The 15,642-nt window shown below is 43.8% G+C and overlaps 1 protein-coding gene across 1 annotated transcript; it reads right to left on the bottom strand.

Moving 5' to 3' along the window:
* Positions 1–6,433: 6,433 nt before the first annotated feature.
* On the bottom strand, positions 6,434–9,278 carry OTUD1 (OTU deubiquitinase 1). Its single transcript, XM_033165332.1, has one exon. The coding sequence runs from the start codon at positions 8,867–8,869 to the stop codon at positions 7,526–7,528; it is 1,344 nt and encodes a 447-aa protein (XP_033021223.1). The 5' UTR covers positions 8,870–9,278; the 3' UTR covers positions 6,434–7,525.
* Between the last annotated feature and the right edge of the window lie 6,364 nt (positions 9,279–15,642).

Raw genomic sequence — 15,642 nt, 5'->3', positions numbered from 1 at the left:
ATGTAAGGTCTAGCGCTGAGGGCCTTCTGGCAGTTCCCTCTCTGCAAGAAGTGAAGTTACAGGGAACCAGGCAGAGGGACTTCTCAGTAGTGGCGCCCACCCTGTGGAACACCCTCCCACCAAATGTCAAAGGAAAAACAACTACCAGACTTTTAGAAGACGTCTGAAGGCAGCCCAGTTTAGGGAAGCTTTTAATATCTGAAGGACTATTGTATTTTAACATTTTGTTAGAAGTGGCTGGGGAAACCCAGCCAGATGGGCGAGGTATAAATAATAAATTGTTGTTGTTATTTATTATTATTATTATTATTATTATAGATAGTCAATAGCTCTAACATTACATTATTCCTAGGAAAGGGAGCTACTGAAAGCCATGACTGGCTTCTGATAAAGCTACTGATCGTATTATTTATTCATGTTGAACATATGGGAGAGCATCTTCCACATCTCCACACGGTTGTATGAATGCTAACATAGTCCGCAGCTGCAGGAGGGGACTTTAGATACACTACTGTCTACATTGTGAAGGTGGCAAGAAAAAGGTTTAATCAGGCACTTCCAAGAACAAGGAGAATGCAATGAGGCATTAGCCAGGTTTATGGAATGCCATTCAGTCAGATAATTGAAACATTTAATACAATACGGCAATGGAAACAGATGGAATGTCAGACCAGCCTACTTTATAATGCTGGGCCCTTATCTTTTCTCTTTCCAGCCAGCTTAGGAAGGGAAGCCCATCTTGTATAAGATATGGAGAAGATAAGTGTTTAATACAGTACATGTTTGCAACACACATCTCACATCTGATTGTAGGAGAGTACCTTCAAAATGACATAGTGAGCACCTGTTTCGACATCAGTGTTGAATATGTGCATGGTGGGAGGAGAGTTTGTGCTCAAAAACATGCTTAGAAGTGAAATGTTAGCAAGAGCTGTGGATACTCCAGAAGTAATCATGATCAATGGTTTTGTTATATTATGGACTCTCCATTGGCCTTCAGAGGGAGCAGTTGCTAGGGAAAGAGTCAGTGTGTAAAAGTATAGAATATGTAATCTGCAAGCTTGTGCACAATAGTGTCTGTTTTTAACCCTTTTTAATTTTACAACTATAACAGAAAAGTGAGATGTAAAACCATTGCCAGCTGATATAACAGTAAGGCTGTTTTATCTTAAACATATAGATTAACATAAGCAATTCATATGCCTAATTGGCATCTATACAACATTGATAATTATAAGCCACGAGTTCAAATGTGGACAGGGCAGTGAGATATTCAGATCAGTGAGAAGACCGTGGTGGGCATTTGTCCTTCCAGCCTTGCAATATAGATCTTTTGCCACTGCTTTTTTTGTCCATCTGTTAGCCCCACCCACCTGCACCACAGGAATGTAATTAAAGGTGTGGTTCGTATTAGGACTGCAGGTATCAAGTCTATGCCAGCGTCAATATACCTTAAACTTTCGGAACAGGTTCTGTTACAATAGAATGAGTTGTGTAAACAAATATTGAGAACAAAAAGCAAACGGTTCAGAATAATATGTTCAGAATTTGTATGGTATGTCAAGGAAAAAAGCATTGAAGATATACTTGTGCTAACTGGAAATTCAGACTAGCCAACTCAGGTCCAATGCAGTACTGTATTTCAACAGTGAGACCTTAAAACCACACACAATGAAGCAGACATTAGACATTGGAACAAGTGATATATGGTATTACTGTGTGTCACCACAAATATATCTGGGTGATTTCAGATGAGTGGTGTGTTTATTTGCTAGTATACGACCACTGGAAGTTTAATATGTCAGGGAAAGGAACTATGGAAGTGGCAGGCAACGGGAAACAATTCTGTGACGTAGGTCAAACTGCAGAAAAATTAAAGATAAAGTCTGTGAGTGGTCCATGCTGTAGCTGGCTGGGGCACCATGACACACTGTTAAAGTATCCAAAAGGAGTTATGATTAAGAAGTTGAAGCAAAAGTCCAGACTTCAGAGTGTGGGAATGGGTGGACTAAACTTGTAAGATGTTCTCAGTGAGGATACAACACTGGCTATGAGGTGCTATGGTGAACCTTTTTTAGCCCAAAGTCTGAATTCTCTTCTGGGCAGCCTTCCTAGAACTACATGGCAGTAGTGGGCAGTGCAAGTGGAAAAGGTGAGAGAAACAAATGCAAATTTCATTTTTGTTCAGTATTTTATCTTTGTACAACCTCCCCATCTGTTTCTACAAACCACCAGCTCTATGCAGTGCCCATTTTTCCTTTCTGATACCTCTTCCAGCCTTTCTGTCAAATTTCTTCCACTCCTCCCATCCCATTTCCCCTGACCACATCCTAGGTTTCCTGTGCATTCCTAGGAATGCTGATCAGAATACAGTGGTACCTCAGGTTACATATGCTTCAGGTTACATACTCCGCTAACCCAGAAATAACACTTCAGGTTAAGAACTTTGCTTCAGGATAAGAACAGAAGTCGTGCTCTGCCGGCACAGCGGCAGCGGGAGGCCCCATTAGCTAAAGTGGTGCTTCAGGTTAAGAACAGTTTCAGGTTAAGAACGGACCTCCAGAACGAATTAAGTTCTTAACCCGAGGTACCACTACTCTTAAAACAGTTTTTAACTTTCCTAAGTTCAGACTATTATCAACACAGTTTATTGAATATTTTAGTATATAAGCTAATTCCCTTTTGATATAACATTGACTTCTGACTTATCTCTGTGATCTGTGTTAACTGTTGGGATTGTCAACTTCTGGTGTCCTAGTCTCAAAGCCAAAAGATCCTTAGAATTAAGTGTCACGATTACATGGGGAAATTGCAGGGTAGCACGTAGACTGCACATTTAACAATACATCCAGCTCCAAAGCAGTATTAGAACTCTTCAAGTGTTAACTGCATTCTACACAGCCTTACCATATCAACTGGTGTAAATGTTCTACAGTTAAAACTGTCTTGCACATTTCTGTGCCACGGCTAGGAGAATAAATCATGGGCTGGATGGATCCAAGCTAAGGTTGACTTAGATTAGACCCATTTAAATTAATGGGCATAAGTTACAGTGCAATTCTAACCATGACTACCTGAAAGCAAAATAATAAACAGGAGCAAAAAACAGAAGCCCTATTAAACGGAGCTAAGATTCAAGTCCATCATGTCCATTCATTTCAATGGGTCTGTGCAATGTATGAAGTAACATTGGCTAGAACTCCATGACAGCTGCTCTAATGAGCACACACTTGCGGCAGCATACCCTTTATCTGGAGAAGAGGGTGAAGATGAAATTGCTTATCTGCACTACTTTAATATTCACAAGTTGAAATGTGAATTCTCTTTATGTCCTAGTTGTTTACTATGAATTCTAACTACTGTTGTTGACTGAATTGTTTTTTTTTTTATCTGAAGGATTTAAAAATAAATACCACCACTTGCATAAGCATTTTTAGCTTTGTTTACCAAAACATTGCAGCCAAATATTTCAAACTGCAGATTCTGGCACCTACACACCTATAAAACCATGCATGGCACACCAAAATTCCAGGTTGGCTTCTTCAGCACCGACTAAACATGAATGGAGAGATAAAAGTAAAAACAACATGCATGTTTTGCAAGCTTTCATTTCATTATCTGGAAAGACCCTAAGGAACTTGCAGTTGATGAAGTTCCCGAAACAAGCTAGAACAGGTTACTTGGAACTTCCAAAGCTTTTCACCGATGGGGAGGGATGGGACTGGAAAGGCTGTTTGTTCAGTTCTCCAAGTGAGCCAACAGGATGGCTGTGCTTGTTGCAAAATATGTTGCTGCCTTGACCTACTTCCGACATAATTTATACCTGGCTCTGCAGTTGGAATTTTCTCATTAATCAATGAATAGCATGGCATCTGCCCAATGGAAAAACCTTGCAATAATGTGCAGGTAAAAAAAAAAAAAGATTGTAGTTCCATTGTCGCTTTCTTTCATGAGACTGACACTAAAAGCCCCCTCTATAATTTCAGCATACAAAATAAAGCATTCCCATGCACATGTGCACATTATCCACACCAGCTGGACTAGAAAAATGTTTGGTGATATGCATAGCATTGCATGAAAACATGTTACCATATTTGCTTCTCCATTCATTCAAAGGGTCTCTAGTGCCTAAGCAGATGGAAGAGACAGTGGCTACTTATTCAAGAATACACTGTCCACACCACTGCCACAAAATATTTCAAGAGCAAGTCTCACTAAACTGGATGAGACTAGCTTGGAGTAAAGCAGACTAGGACCAGACAGCATACAATTAATTAGTGTTGCCCCAGCTCTGCTGCCTCAGGTTATCTGTCACATTCTGCTTATGGAAGAGCCAGTATGTGGGAAAAGTGGAAGCTACCACTTCCAAGAAAAAAGCAAGTTCATCTGATTGTTAGCATTTTTACACCAGGCTTTCACACACTGGTTCATGTCACTTTAAAGCAGTTAATGGTGATTCAAAGGTAAGCACACACTTGGGTTGAAAACCAAGGGTGTTTTGCTTTTCTCCTGCCACAAGCCATGGTTTGGTTTAGCATTAAATCCAGGTTCGTGGTTTGTCTCTCTAAGGAAACAACATATTGTAACCAATGTCTTTCATGGCAGATACAAACCACAAACTTGAGTTCAGATGTTGCTGCTGAGTCAAACTATGGCCTGGCTCCCAACAGCATGACAGGAACAGCAGACAAGCAAAGTGGCTGCAAGTTTTGCCCTACTCACTAGCACGCTGCATGTTCACCTTTAAATCATGGTTAAACTTTATGGTTCAAAGTGACATGCCAATGCTCCCAGCGTATGAATGTTTCATTTGAAAAAGGACTGCCACACAGTTAAAAGAAATCTTGATTTAACTGTGTGGGTTTTAACTAATGAAGCCTGCATATAGTTTTGAAGGTGGGAGGGAAGCATACTTGTTCTTAAATGATGCATGCATCATAGCAGGTAAAGGCATTCCTTCTTGCATGAGAAGAGACAAAATGAGTGATTATGTCTCACAATCAAGCCTGAGAAATCTACAGCTTTTCAGATGTTACTGAACTACAACCTTCATCATCCCTGACCACTGGCCATGTTGGCTGGGACTGATAGTCTAACAACATCTAGTGGGTCACACTTTTCTTACCTTTACTCTAAATGCTCAACTAAACATGGCATATACCCTTGAAATACAACCTTTTTTCTTTTCTTACATTTATATGCCCCTTTTGTACCTATGCAAGTGCTAAATATTGTTGTTTGAAGGTTGTATTTAATTTTCTCCAAGTAATCGTCTTAATTTATTAGTGATGGATGCCATTTTCAAAGAATCGGAACATTAAGGAAGCATAGGGGAAATATGATAAATACCTCACTCGAATAGCCAAAATGATTCAGGACAACCAGAGTACTTATTCTTGTGCCACTCGTTAATGGAATGGTAATGCCCTCTCTAACACAGATAATGTTGAAGAAGGGTTAAACAAATGCATGGAGGAATGTTGTAAGTCAGCCTTCTAAGTAAGCCCACAAAAGCTACTGGCTTCCTAAAAGATTTGCAGCCTGCATTTCCATGCTGTCAACAGAGGAGGGAAAGCTTTCATCAGTATGGAAACATAAGCAGGACTCTAAGCAATGCTCTGTTCTGCCTCTACACCTAGCAGAGAACCGTAACTGACAGGTACAGGCAGGATGAAGCTTTCTGACCATTTCCTGCCACCCTTCAGAGGGCTAATACAAAACATTTTACAGTCTAAACGTTTGTCAATTTACATACAATACTAATAAATCTTAAAATGGGGCCCAGTTTGAGGTGGGTTCCCCCCATTGTTTGTATGTACTATAAATGCAAAGAAAGAAGCACAAGAACAAGGAGAAACAAAATGAAATATGATAAGGGAAGATGGTGCAGAAAGTGTCAACTGGCAAAGAAAAAAAAAAGGAACCAGCTCAGAGGCACAAGGGAATGAAAGCCTGAGAAGAAAAGTCTTCTGGTGACATATCCTGACTACATTTAAGCAAATGCTCACGAAAGATCAGCTCATTAGTTTTATCAATGAAATGTTATAGATCTAAAATTTGTTAAAGGAGTTGCAGCCAGAAAATTTGTAAAGGTGGGAGTCCTTCCAAATTATAAAACCACTGCCAGCTCTCAAGGTTTGAAGTTGGACAATTATCTTACAAATTAACTACTAATACTAGCTTCTTCCCCTCCCTCTTCCATCTCCCATCTGCCCCTTCCCATGGCACCATAATGACCATAAGTAAAGCATGATCTTGCTTCCAGACCTTTTGGGAAGCAAGCTTAGTAGCAAGGGAGACATTCTTCACAGAGAGGGAAGGGCTTTCTTATCCTCTTGTGCAGCCCAGCCACCAATCCCAATTTTGAAAGGGCACACATTTTTACTCTACCCCACCCAGATTTGCAAATGTTACTCACTGACATAAATCCAAATGTAAATCCAAGCAAAACTATACATTTATTCCAGAATAGCTAAGAATATTCCTATTATACAAATACAGTATAAATTCAAGTCACACAATAAAAAAGTACAAACTCCATTACTGAATAAATATATCTAGCTATTTCATTTTAATTGGAAATTAAAGAGGGTAGCTTTTACCTTGAAAACCTTGAATGTTTGACCCAGCAAACCATACATACAAACTTAGTATAAATACATTTTTACATAATACCAGAGTGAACCCATTATTAATGATTAGAAAACGTCTAAAGAACAGAATGTGATAAAATAAACCTGCTGGTGCACTGTCAGAAGGCAGGCAGCAAGCATGTAAATTCATTAAAAGAACAAGACCACAAATCAAGGACATTCTTATGGAGCAATTTAACCATGTCTTAACATTCTAAACCAGGCAATACTAAAAAGAAAAAAGATGGCACTAACCAGGCAATAAAATGAAAAGCCAGCTTACACTAGTCAACAACTGAACACAGAAGAGTCACAGTTGCTCTCTGTACCATTCTTGAAAAAGCCATGTTCCAATTGTCTGAAGAAATCCTGCTCTGCAGTGGTCAATTCACTTTAGAACTTGCCACTTAAAAGTTAACTGCATGTTGTTGTTGTTGTTAGCAGCTGAATGTTGTTTGCTTTCATTTAATGAGGAAGAGTGGGAAGTCAGTGAACTAACACATATCCCCCCCCTTTGTTAGAATGTGTGTAGGTTTCAAATTGAAGCATAAAACTACTGTTAAACCATAAGCCATATTAGCACATAAACCCTAAAAAACCTCTTACTAACTTATTTTTGGCGGTAAGTCAGAGGTAACAGGTTAAAAAATGTTGTGCAAAAAGGGGAAAAAACCAACCCTTATAGAAAAGAAAGAGTGTACTGGAAATAGAACAAACATATACAAAAGAACAGAATGGTAAATAACCAGAATCTGAAGGTATATACACAAGCACTCATTGCAAATCTCAGTCTAGGTTTGTTCCCCTTCACGTTCTTGCTCAGTTTAGGGCACGAATGCTGGATGGAGAACGATAAGGCACCACGACAGCAGGCAACTGATGCTGTGCCCATCTCAGGAGCAGGCATTCTGCTCAATGTACATCTTTGACAGAGATACGGCCATGGATTTGGCCAGCTCCTCGTCCCTCCTGCGCTGCACCTGAGTCTGCCGGCACCATTCCTCATACTCCGGATTGGGGCACTGGCGATCGAGCACAGCGTCGTAATGCCCGTTACTAAGCCAGCTCAGCCAGATGCTGCGCCGGCTGGGGTCCTCGGGCCCCAGGTAGTGGGCCATGGTGGAGACGGTGGGGCTCTCAGGCCGCCCGCCGGTGGTGAGGTGGATGTTGACGTTCAGCATCTGTCCCATGGCCAGCAGCTCCGGGTAGCCGGCCCAGGCGCCGTCCTGGGCGGCGTTGATGAGGAACTCGCCCACATCGCCCTCGATGATGGGGCTGAAGTGGTCCAGGTGGTCGGCGATGTAGTGCACCGTCTGCTCGCGGAGCTCGCCATGCAGCCGCTGGTCCCCATTGACGGCCTTGCAGACAGCGCGGTATAAGCAGTTGCCGTCGGGGATGATGTGGAAGCGGAAGCGGTCCTTGTGCCGAAGGTACTTGTCCTGCTTCTCCACTTCGGCCAGGTAAAGCGCCAGCTTCTCGCAACGCTCCGTCGGGCGCACCTGGTAGGGGCTCTCCTCCTCGGCTGCGGCCTCCAGCTCGGCCTCCCGCCGGCAACCGCCATGCTCCAAGACGCCGGCGGCGGCGGAGGGCGCCTGGCAGGCAGGACGGGCCTCAACGGCGACACCCGGGTAGGCGTTGGTGGCAGCAGCGGCAGCCGCCGCCGCCTGCATGGCCTGGTAATGTTCGCTGAAGCGGAGGCCGTGGTTGCTGGGCTCCTGCTGCAAGCCGGACTGGGCGGCGGCGGCGGCAACGGCTGCGCTGGCATCGCCCCCGCCGCCGGTTTCCAGCAGTAGCCACTGGTGGGCGTGCGCCGCGGCCACAGCCGGGCCCAGCTCGGCCGCCACGACGACGGGCTCCGGGCGCGGCACCAGCCGGATGGGCACGACCCTTTCCAACGGCCTGCGGCGGATCATCTGCGCGCCGGAGCTGTAGCACTGCGGCGCCGGCTGGTGCTGCGCCGGCTTCCTCTGCCCGGGCCCCGCCGGGGGCAGCAGCTCCAGGCAGGAGAAGGCGGGCATGGCGGCGGCTGCTCCCGCTCCGACGACGGCGCTCGAAGTCACTCCTCCTCCGCCTCCTGCAACCGAATCGCTCTCGACTCCCACCGGACCTTGTCCCGAGGGCTCCGGCGAAGGCGAGACTTTGAAGACGACGCCCGTCGGCCCGCTCGCTGCGCTGCTTGCCGCTGGTGTGGCTGTGGCCGCCGGGTAGTGAGTGATGATGGTGCTGTAGAGCTGCATCCTCGGCCCTTTATAGGCGGCGGCGGTCGTAACAGCAGCCCGGGGAAGGCCGCAGGGGCTGGGCCAGGGAGCGACCACGGGGCCCGCCGCCACCGCCGCCCCTCCTCCTCCTCGCAGGAAGCCAGAAAGGATGAGGCGCCAGAGTAAAAATAAACACGGGCATCACCCTCCTGTCGTCACTGGCCTGCAACTGCCGCCCCTCTGCCCTTGCTCCTCACAGAGGCCGCGACGGAGCCCCAAAGCAGCGGCCCCCCACTCCCTTCCCCCTCAGGCCGCGCCGGAGCGAGAATTCTTTCTGCGCCACAGCTCCGGGCGGGTTCCCTCCTCCTCTCTCTCTCCTAGGCCCAAAGCCTCCTGGAAGGTACTGGAGGCCTTGTCGCTCACTCGCGCGGGCGGGGCGGGGGGAAAGGGGAGGAGGAGGCCGGGCCTTGTTTACTTCCCTCCCTTCAGCACGTTGGAAGATACACGTCGTCAAGGCGCGAGGGAGGGGGCGTGGCTTGGCGCTGCGCTCTAAGTCTCCGTCGCCGTGGGACAATTTGAAAAATGAAAATAAAGACTTTTGCGCATGCGCGTCTGTCTTACCCTCTGCTCGGGTCAGTCCGTCTGTCAGCGACGTTACTCCGTGGACGTGGTTCAGTGCGTACCTGGCTGTACTCAAACGTTAGGAGTCTCATCGAGTAATAAAGATCTTTATTAGGAACTGGTGGTACCCGTTGGTGCTTGTCAGTAAGAGGGCCTTCTAACGGAGCAACCGTGGCTTATATTTTGAAATGCATAAGCATTTCACGTTTCATATTTTTTAAATAAGTGAATTAAATAGCATTGCTGCCTATTTAAGACAGTGGCTCTTAATTAACATCATTCAGTCCATGCATATTCAGTGCACATGGCTCCCCCCCCCCCAAGAATTCTGGGAACAGTAGTTTCATCCCACACACAACTACAGTGCCCACCACCCTTAACAAAATACAAGCCCCAGGATTCTTTGGTGGGAGCAATGTGCATGAAATGTCCTTTAAGTGTATGGTTTTGGGACTTTGGGTGTCCCTCAGTTTTATCATGGGATGGGTCGGGTGCTCCTTATCCATGCGTTTTTTTCACAGCATCTGCATGATGTTGGCATCAGAATGCCAGCTTGTATTCCCTGCCGGATTTATCATTTCTGATAAAATTAGTTAAGCTAAAAAAGAAAACACCTGTTCTAATTACTTGTTTGCAATATTTGAACAACCCATTAATAATATTAAGCATCTGTTTGGAAGCACTGTGAAATTACTTAACAGCTCCACTGACTGAAATGTAATACAGTACAGCAGTGAGCAAGCTTTTTGAGTTTGGGCATGATATCAATGCCCCAAAGTCTTCAGATGGATAGTAGTCACAGGTAAAATGAATCACTACACAAACTTTCTTCTAAGCCAGCAGTCACCAGTCTTTTTGGACCAGTGGGTATATCTCTAATTTTGAGAGGGTCCTCTGGGTGCCAGTCACAAAATGGCTGTCATGGGGGGGGGGCATAACGTAACACATAATGAGACAGGACAGTACAGTCATGGTGAAACTTTCCCCATAGTTGTATTTCCATACTACAGAAGACTTTACCTGCTGAATTTCTGCCTGCTGTTAAAGGCACAGGAACCTTCTATTCCCACAATGCCAACCCTAACCTGTAGTTCATGGATAGGCAAACTAAGGCCCGGGGGCTAGATCTGGCCCAATCGCCTTCTAAATCCGGCCAGCGGATGGTCCGGGAATTAGCATGTTTTTACATGAGTAGAATGTGTATTTTTATTTAAAATGCATCTCTGGGTTATTTGTGGGGCATGCCTGGTGTTTTTACATGAGTAGAATGTGTATATTTATTTAAAATGCATCTCTGGGTTATTTGTGGGGCATAGGAATTCGTTCATTCCCCCCCCCCAAAAAAAAATAGTCCGGCCCCCCACAAGGTCTGAGTGACAGTGGATGGCCCCCTGCTGGAAAGGTTTGCTGACCCCTGCTGTAGCTCTTACACAACAGGAGGCACGCCCAAGCCTCAAGCCTCTTTGGCTTTTGCATGGAGGAGAGATTGTGTAACAGCCAGCCACACTTACTGTGGGAGAGAGAGCAGGGAAAAGAGAAAGGGGGTGCCTGTCTCCAGTTCAGGTTTTAGTTCCACCCATTGCTGCTCTGACATTTCCCACCCCTACTCTTGAGGTCCCCAGCCTCAGATGAATGTCCCTCCCAGTGCCGCCATTAAAAGAAATCCATGGGGAAAAGGGCACTCAAGATATCTTAATCCATATATGAATTAATAGCCAATGATTCTTAGGGTTACATGTAGCACCCAGTATTACAGTACTTAAACACAATAAGCCTACAAAGGGTGCCTTGACAGACTGGTCACCAAGCTAGAGTTTAGCTCTGTCCTTGAAGAACCATTCCTTCAGTGACAACAGTGGAATGATATTGATGTGAATATTTAAGTTTCCGTTCTAGTGATTCATAGTTAGCTTAACTGCCTCTGTGGTGTTCATGAATCAAGTTACAGCTTTTAACACACCAATATATTAATAGACATTTACCTAAATCACTTGTGATCAGAAACAGGTGCCATGCAGAGTGCAACCTGATTCTATTCTGACATACCAGTAAATTAGTTGACCAATTATTTTTTGTTCACAGAAAGAGCTTTGGCTGGCGCAAACATTTCAATCCTTTTAACTGCTGAATTAGAACCAGATATTGACATAAAGTAATCTTCCTTGAAAGACAAGTTATGCAATAGTGAGGGAGAGACATAAGGTTTAAATATTATATATATTTAATTATATATAATTACATTATATAATAAAGTTATATATATTCAAAATTAAGGTTTTAAAATTATATTCATTTTACTGTTAATGGTTTCCCCATGTCATCTCACAAATCTTCCGTTATCCTAGAATGCAGCTGAATCAGAACACATAATAGATCAGAATTCTGACATGCAGAATTTCTCTTCCATTTTTACAGAGCAAACCTATGCATATTTATTCAGAATTGAGACCCACTGTGTTCAAGGAGACTCCCATTGCATGTAAGCATACACAGGATTGCACCCTAAATCCCTGACTTATGCAACAAGCTCCCCAGTCTTTATACACCCACTGAACAACCAAATGTCTATTGAGTAACTGGATTTGGAATTATGGATGTGGGAGGTAATTCTACAATTATTAACAACCCTGAAGTTGCTTTTGTTAAAAAAAAGAAGTTCAGCCTCCTATCACTAAAAAGATCTTAAGACTGGATGTTCAAGTTGTTGCTGTACTGGGACAAAGGCAAAGAGAAAGGAGATCAGGCTCTAGTGGTAGGTAGTTTGGTGATTTGCAGATGATCCCAGTAATTTTCCAACAGCAAGTAAAACTGAATGAAGAAGAAAAAAAAAATCTCTGCTGTTGCTCACCTTGTGCTAATAGCTTATCTCTTAGCAGGAGCAGCCAACACCCTTCAGATGTTTCTGAACTATACATCCCATTATCTCTGGCCATTGGCCATGCTCCCTCTGGTTGATGGGAGTTGTAGTGCCACACTGGTTGCCCCTGTGGCGATACTTGTAAAAGAAGACTATTAATTCAAACAGATCTTAGTGCAACTCTTCTGACCACATTGTGACTTTTGCTTTAGACTCCCGGATCACAAGTAACTCAAGATGCACATTTGTATTTGTACAGCTTAAGGGGCACAGTAGATAATTGATGCCACTCCCCTCCTTACCTACTGTTCCACATTCCTTAGATTTCTGAACCTGGTGGTCCTAACGAAAGGAAACAGAGCAGATTTTGCAAGTCTGGAGGCTGCCCACCTCTAACCTAGGAAGATGCTCGAGCCTTAAGCATTTGTTGCCATCTTAAACCCTTCACTTTGGCAAGGAAATGTCAGCTGACAGTGCACAGTGACAGGCAGTGCTGACTACCGTGACACTGGTTTCACTCTTCCTGTTTACCCTCTTCTCAAGCAATTCAGTCTTTCAGTGCTCTGAGCCCAGTGGCCTGAGAGTGGGGTGGGTGGGTGGGAGGTACTGGGAAATGGGGAGGGGCTGCAGCTGAATGGCAGAGCATCTGCTTTGTTTGCAGAGACCCCTGTCTGAAATCCTGGAGAACTGCTGCCAGTTATTGATGACCAAGTTGAATTAGCTGTACCTATGGCCTGACTCGGTATAAGGTAAGCTCCTGTGTTTAAAGCAGGGGAATGAAGGGTATCTCAGAGCACTAACACAGCCACATTCCTATCTATGTCACTTGCTATGTCCAGCGGCCCTCCATTTCTATCCCACATCAGATATAACAGGACAGAAATAGAAACACAGGAGAATGAGAATCAAATATAAATTATTATCTCACAGGTCTACTGTGAGGCTGAATGACAAGGCTGTAATTCACTCCACTTAGAGGTGTTATATAACTGGTTAACAGCAAATATTTCATAAGTTAAATTCTACCTTTGAGTAGAAGTTAAATTACTTAACATAATTCTCGATTTCAAAAGGAATAATTTAGTCACCAGTGCGCTTTTGAGGGCATTCTAGTTCTAATACATCAGGAGAAATTTCAGCTGAAGTTGAGCTTTGGAGCCAAGTTCTTTGGTTACTACATTTCTTTGAGTAAAGGCAAGAGGGTGAATCAAAGGAAGAGTGTGGAATTTGTAATGCTTAAAAAATTTCCACTCTTTAAAGCCTCTGTATAATCTTTTAAAACTGGAAAACATTAACACATTTGTCACATTTAAGGAATTCAAAGTAGTACTTGATGTGACTTCATTGAAAGCATACGGTGACATTATGTTACCCCATGAATATCTATCTGAATGACTTCAGGGTAAAAGTGATCCTCGACATTCCACTGTCTCTTAGCAACTGTCCTGACTGAGCTGACAAACTTGGCATCTCTAGGAAAGCGATACTTTCAGAATGAGCGTCAATGACATCACAGTACCTCACTCAAACTGAAGGCAACATCGGCTTTTTTTTTTTTAAAGCGGCAGACATACGCTACTTTTTTTACATGTTAAAAATAGGAAATGCACAACAATAATTTTGGGTTTTTCAAACCTTGTGTAACTAAAAGAAAAAGAAAAAATAGTATGCATTGCTTCCCCAGAGGACAGCGCACACACCTAAACTCACAGACTTACTTTGAGTAATTCACAAGCATGAAAACAGGAATCATAATCATAGAATCATAGACTCATAGAGCTGGAAGGCACCATGAGGATCATCTAGTCCAACCCTCTACAATGCAGGAATGTTTCGCCCAGCATAGAGCTTGAACCCATAACCCTGAGATTAAGTGTCTCATGCTCTATCAACTGAGCAATCTATGGTTAGGAGTTTCAATTTACCTGTGCATCCTGTTTGGGGACTCCTTAGAATATTCCAACACGCTCTGCATTTCTGCTCCAATCTCTAACTGCTAGACAGTAGACTAGATTATCCAAGGAACAGGTTCCTTGGTAAAGGATGGAGTATGAGAGTCAGTTAGGGTGGCCAGGTGCAGAAGAAGACAGAGGTCTTGCACCTTTCCACAGCTATGCAGAAGAGGGGATTTAGCCATGTATATCTTGGCTGGGGTGCAAAGTGCTGAACAATGTTGACCTGGATTCAGACCCTGTTGACTTCCCTTACACTCGAACGGGGTGTGAGGAAGGCCAAAAAAAAGCGAGTGACCTTAAAATGGAATCTCCTGTTTTTGTACAAACGCAGTACAATCATTGCTGGTTGCATTGCCAGGTCTCCATAGATCCTGTGCTCACTTGCTGTCTCTTGTATGGATGTGAAAGGGAAATTTGGGGGCCTACTTAGAGTAGTGTATGTTGACTGCCAAGGGTCTTCAAAGCCGCCATCTGGACAGGCCAACTAGGTATCTGAATGAATCTCCTGGATCAAAGAATTGCCTCAGAACAGACCACAATATAAACACTCTATACAGAAGTTGCTCCTTTTACACAATAGCCAAAGCATGTCAGAAATGTGAAGCTGGACGTTTTAAAGAAATTGTGTATGGTTCTGCAATTCATTGAATTTATTTACATTTATTCTTATGGCTTTGCAGTCCGTAAAATCTATAGTCTTAACATACAAAATCTCTGAGCAGCGCTCATGAAGGGACGCAGTGACTGCCAGCAATGCCATTGAAATGTCACCGCCTGTCAGTTCGCCAGACATTCTTTGTGACACTGCAACTATGCTATGCATATACTTAGAATCGGCATTCCTACGAATGATGTAAGTTACATACTCAGTGGTAATATGCGTGTGTCAGTATCATGAACTAGTCTTTTACGAGATTATGCACTTTTCCTTTCAAAAGCACAAGTAAGTTAGACTGGGCTTCCAGTAACATTTAAGAGTAACGGGGCAAGGATGGAAATGGGGTGAATTAAATAAAAAAACCAACCACTTCTATCCTGCATTTCCTCAATAAGCCCAACGTTGCTAACAGCACAAGTTTTTTAAAAAGAGCAACTTAACAATTTTAAAAACAATTTGGTATCAGAAATAAATAACTGGCTTCCTATCTCCCTGCCAGGGAGAAGGTTCAACTCCAATTGCCAGGTGCCTGGGGGCTGCGGAAGAAAGGGAAAAGGACACTCTGGTCCTGTCCATCAGCCAAAGGACCCTGAGCCAGGGAAGATCAGCTGGATAAATAAGACCCACTTATAGCTTACGGCTTCATTTTGGTCTCCTTTCTCTTCCTTTGTGTGTCTTTTTAAGTTTGCAGCTAGACTGACAACAGGGCCTGCCTCTCTTG

The sequence above is a fragment of the Lacerta agilis genome, chromosome 12, assembly GCF_009819535.1.
Source record: "Lacerta agilis isolate rLacAgi1 chromosome 12, rLacAgi1.pri, whole genome shotgun sequence".
In the NCBI taxonomy this organism is placed as follows: Eukaryota; Metazoa; Chordata; class Lepidosauria; order Squamata; family Lacertidae; genus Lacerta; species Lacerta agilis.
This window is presented reverse-complemented; position numbering and strand designations above follow the sequence as displayed.